This window comes from Rattus rattus, chromosome 2 (genome assembly GCF_011064425.1).
Source record: "Rattus rattus isolate New Zealand chromosome 2, Rrattus_CSIRO_v1, whole genome shotgun sequence".
In the NCBI taxonomy this organism is placed as follows: Eukaryota; Metazoa; Chordata; class Mammalia; order Rodentia; family Muridae; genus Rattus; species Rattus rattus.
In genome coordinates, this window is record NC_046155.1 from 182,578,858 (window position 1) to 182,584,369 (window position 5,512).

The 5,512-nt window shown below is 39.0% G+C and overlaps 1 protein-coding gene across 1 annotated transcript; it reads left to right on the forward strand.

The window, feature by feature from the left end:
• The first annotated feature begins 3,258 nt into the window (after positions 1 to 3,258).
• Positions 3,259 to 4,259, forward strand: LOC116892759 (olfactory receptor 10A3-like). The gene is given in 2 exon segments (XM_032894637.1): positions 3,259 to 3,982; positions 3,985 to 4,259. Coding segments are annotated over 2 exon segments (999 nt in total).
• The last annotated feature ends 1,253 nt before the right edge of the window (positions 4,260 to 5,512 follow it).

A 5,512-nucleotide genomic window follows, 5' to 3' on the forward strand; every position in this document is an offset into this window, starting at 1 on the left:
TGGAGATGCTGTGGAAGGACCACCCCAGTGCTCAGGGGTCACAATGTAGAGCTCAGTTGTTTAAATCATCAGTAGAATTTTGTTTCCATGTCTGCTCATGTCTTCTTTGTTTTGTGACAGGCAAGTAGACAACAATTTCAGGAATAAGTACTTTGTACACAACTAAACATCAAATCCTAAAAATTTCTGACTAAGTCAGTTGGTCCAATATTTACTTTTCTCAGTGGGCTGGCTGAAGTATAAGGCAAGATCTTCCTGCCTATTACCTGTTGGAGAGTTATTTAAGAACACTAGAGTCTTTTAATAATTGAGTGACCATTCCTAGTTATTTTTTGACCACTTGTGTTGTGGAGTTTCCTGATGCTGTTTGTATTCTGATGTTAATTCTGCTTCCTCCATAGGGGTTGACTCCATCAATCAGGTGATATCATGTGAACCTTCTCCCCATTGTATCTGGTCAATAAAGACTAGAGCCTGTGATTGGGCAGTGGAGGGGAAAGGTGGGACTGGAGGTTTGGGAGTGCGAGGGAGGAGAGGGAGTAGGAGATAGGGAGACAGAAGAAGAGGAGAAGCAAGCCATGATGGAGCCATATGGCCAGGAAAAACTGCAAGTAGCAAATGGTCTCAGAGCTGGGGAATAAGTTAACACAGTGCTAGATCTGCCCAATCTAGGCACACAGCTTATGATTGTAACTGCATTGTGTGTTCTTTATACAGGCTTCTTGGGGTTGGAAATTCCCACAACATTTATGATAGTTTTTTTTCCCTTGTGGAAACTTTGGCCTTTTAGTATGTATGTTTGCTTGTCTTTCATTTGTCACAATTATTTCACATCCATGAGGTACAGAGTCATATTTCTATAGTTGTATGCAATGTATAATGATTAGATTAGGACAGTTGGCATTCATGTTGCCTCATATATTTATATCTTTTTAGAAAAAAATTTAATTTTTATATATGTATGAATATTTGTGTGTGTGTGCATATACATGTGTGTGAGTATACGTGTGTGTGTGTGTGTGTGTGTGTTTGTGCCTATGAGTGTAGGAGCCCATGGAGGACAGAAGGCATTTGTTCTCCTGGAACTGGAGTTATAGGTGTCTGTGACCCTTTTATTGTGAATGCTGGGGACCAAACCTGGAAGTGTTGCTTCTCTGGAAGAGGGGCAAGTACTCTTAACCACTGAGGCATCTCTCCAGCCCTCAGACTCTTATCTTGCTCTGGAACATCTCAAATCTTTATTAGTTGTTTTGAAATATACACTGAGTTGTTGGCAGTTATAGGCTTCCTAAGGTTATTAAAGATAATTTTATATCATGAAGAATTTTTTCTGAGTCCCATAAATGTTTCCTATTTTTTTATTTTTTACACTTTGAGATCATAATATGATCATATAATGTCTCCTTTCCCCTTACCCTCTCACCTTCTTCCCCTCTTTAACATCCATGGCCTCTTTTTCTTTTACTGCTGTTGCACACATGCACACACATGCATAATCCTAAACACATTAAATATAACCTGCTCAGTCTGTGTAATGTTAAAACCTCGTCAGTTTCATATGTTTAAAGCTGAGTATGCATTGCTATATTTGTGCTGTTGGAAAGAAATTTGAGTCTTGGTCAGTAGAGTCTATTTTTCCAATTTGAAGAGACATATTTTCAAAGCCAAGTATGTGTGAGCATTGGGGTTGCTTCAGGCTTAGATATGTAAATATGGTCCAAATTAATAATAAATGAACTTTGTTTGCTAATGCTTTTCAGATCTGCAGTGATGCTGTGTTAGTCCACTGCTAATGCTGTCTGTCTGTGCTCCTGATCTCCTCATCTCTCCTGATGACTTTGCTCTGGATTTCAGAACACTCCACACAGGTCTGTGGGCTCCATTCTTGTCCTATGGCATGATCAAGATCTATGAGTAGGGGAAGTCAGTCTTCTTGCACCTTTGTCTTTCTGAATCAGGGGTTCTTCCATTGCAGCATCCTGAGGTTACAACCGTTACTCTCGCTCTGCTCTATCCCCCATTCCATACCTCGAAACTTCCCAATTGTTTTCCCACTGTAATATATTCTGGCTGGCTTCCCTGTTATGCATATTATGAATTAAAGATAAAGTCTAGATGTTTCTAAGTCTTTTATTATCAAAATATTGTATTAATGACTCTTATGAACCAAGAATGGTTGTAGGCACTGTGTGTAGAATGAACATAGCACTTGCTCTCTGTTTATTCTGCTCTAGAAGTTAGGTTTTTAACGTATGAAAATAAATGTCAGTTGGCAATACCAGGGTCAAATAGATGAGTGTATGAGGTAGCGTTATAGTCTGTAGGAGGGAGTGTTTGCTGTTGCATATTGCTCAGGGGCATGCCAATTTTATGCAGCACACTTAGCTTCTGTTGACCTTGGGGTTCTGTGTTTGTGGCCACACAAAACCTTGGAAATGGTAGTTAATCCGAACTTGCAGAGCAATTAATATTTTTATGGACTTCTGAATGAATAGCAGCCTGGAGAGAAGGAAGAACATGACAAAGGGTGTTGAGTAGAAACTCTCAAATCAATCCAAAGTGACCTTCAAATGGACTTAGAAATATCTACAAGGGTCACAAGGAAGATACTTGGACATCTATCCCTAAAAATGCAGTATCCAGGCTCATTCTAATAGAGCTTAGTTGCTCTAAGTTAGGAAGAAATCTGAAACGAATTCAAATATATGTGAATGTCACCTAATAAAGGTACATTTGACAAACACCTGCTTTGTTTGTTCCTATAAAATATGGAAGAGTTTAACTGTTTAAACTACTTCATTCATTTTTACTTTGAATGTAATAAATATTTTCAATACATATTTAATTTTAAAATGTGCCTATTAGGTTATAAACATTCTGTGGATAACTTTTAAAGTCTATTTGATTTCTTACATTTTAATTTTGAGGGCTTTAAATTTTGTATTTAACTGAAGTAAATTTAAGTGAAATAAATAATACCTATTGTGAAAACACCTAGAAACATGTAATTTACCTTTACTTTAGATTATATTTAATTGTCATACTACTGTATAACTTGCAATAGAAAATTCACAGTATTTTATATATTTCAGAATATATTTTAATATAGAATTCTTCATTTCTTTTATATTTGAAAGATTAATTTGTGCAAATGTATAACTGTTATCCAAATTGACAATGAGTGTTTTTGAGGGGATGGCCTCCTTTTACTATAATCTGCTATAACTCCTGGGGTGAATGCAGGCTAGACCTGAGATCATGACTCCTTTCTTATATTTTATGCCTCTAAAAACAGCACAGGGCTCCATTATTGCATCAAGGGGGCAGAATGACAGCTCTATGGCTGAGTTTATCCTCTTGGGTTTCTCTGCCTTTCCTGAACTCCAAGGGCAGATGTTTGGAGCTTTCCTGGTTATTTATCTGGTAACCCTGGTGGGAAATGCCACCATTGTTACTGTCATCCTCCTGGACCAGAGCCTGCACATCCCCATGTACCTGTTCCTGCAGAACTTATCTGTGGTGGAAATGAGTTTCAGTGCAGCCATCACGCCTGAAATGTTGGTAGTACTGACCACCAAGAAAGCAACCATTTCCTTTGGGGGCTGTTTTGCACAGATGTACTTCATTCTTCTCTTTGGTGGGACTGAGTGTTTTCTCCTTGGAGCAATGGCCTATGATCGATTTGCTGCAATCTGCCATCCTCTATCCTACCCAGTGATTATGAGCAAAAGGGTCTTTGTAAAATTAGTTATGTTCTCATGGGTATCAGGGATCATGGTAGCTACTGTGCAGACCACATGGGTGTTTAGCTTCCCCTACTGTGGCCACAAGGAAATTAACCATCTCTTCTGTGAGACTCCTCCTGTGCTGGAACTCGCATGTGCAGACACCTTCCTGTTTGAAGTCTATGCTTTCACGGGTACCATTTTGATTGTCATGGTCCCCTTCCTGTTAATACTCTTGTCTTATACTCGAATTCTCTTTCCATCCTGAGGATGCCATCCACTACAGGGAGGCAGAAGGCCTTTTCCACATGTGCCTCTCATCTCACCTCTGTCACCCTTTTCTATGGCACAGCCAGTATAACTTATCTCCAGCCCAAATCCAGGTACTCACCAGACACCAAGAAACTGATGTCATTGGCTTACACACTGCTCACCCCTCTGCTGAATCCACTTATCTACAGCCTGAGAAACAAGGAGATGAAAAGGGCTGTGTTGAAATTATGGCAAAGAAAAGTGGCTTTACACACAGGATGATTTGTCGATGAACTTGGTGTTTTTTTTTTTATCATGCTTTTGATGTCTATGGATTTTGAAGGTGATGAAAACAGAGTACTTTTTTTTTGTTAGACATCTTGATACCTTTATGTTTGGAAACACATTGCATTATTCTTTTTTAATATTGTAGTCAATTGTTTTTTTAAAGAGGTATATTATTCTGAAACATATGATTCACAGTTTATTGATTCACTTTTTATTATTGACATACTGATCATTGTTACAGTGTTGCCAATAAGGCCATTCTTCAATAAACACCTAATTCTTTGTGCTAATATGCTTGACAATTTTATGTTGGTGAGTTAGACTCTTCAAAGAGTACCTGATAAAATGAGTGATCTTCTTTTTATTTTTTTATTTTTTATTTTTTTTTGGTTCTTTTTTTCGGAGCTGGGGACCGAACCCAGGGCCTTGTGCTTCCTAGGCAAGCGCTCTACCACTGAGCTAAATCCCCAACCCGTGATCTTCTTATTATATATTTAAAATCTTAAAGTTGAATTTATTTATTATTTGTGTGTATGTAGACTTGTGGGCATGCCATGGTACATGTGAAGGCCACAGGTTCTTTGCTAGGAAGCAGCATTGACATGCAGTCGTAAGTGGGACATAGTGGGAATCTGTGTCCATTTTGCAAGAGTTCTATTTGGATGTCCTAGCTGTTTTAAAGCAAATGGTGTTGGTGTTGGCTTTGTGTGGCTTGTGCTCGATGGCATCCTCACTGGTTTCCCATGGCTTGATGAGCTTCCTCTACATCACCAATATCAATGTCTACCAGATGGCCTGATGATCATTCAAGGCTGCAACCTCTTCTGCATTCCAGAGAATTATTAGACTCTAGTAAGATACAAACGAACAAAAACAAAAAACCTACTATTCCTATCAGAACCTCTCCTAGCTCTTTTATACTCCTGAGGGTAAGGAAGGGGCAACTGTGGGCCATGCCATTGCTAAAATGGAAGAGGACTCTGATGATATCCCCCATGGACAGACTGGTTGTAAAATGCTTGTACCAGGGCATTGGCTTGGCTCAGTAGATAGATCAGGCCTAATGGACCATGATTGAGAACTTCAGTGCTAAGTGCATGTCACAAAGATCAAGCAGAGAGCTTTGCACCTTTATTCTGACACACTTAACCTCCAGGCTGGTGACATAGGACCCAATTAACTATGCAGATGGGAAGATACTTATGTTATGAAGTGGTGTGTGTATCAAAAGTTGAATGAGCTTGGTT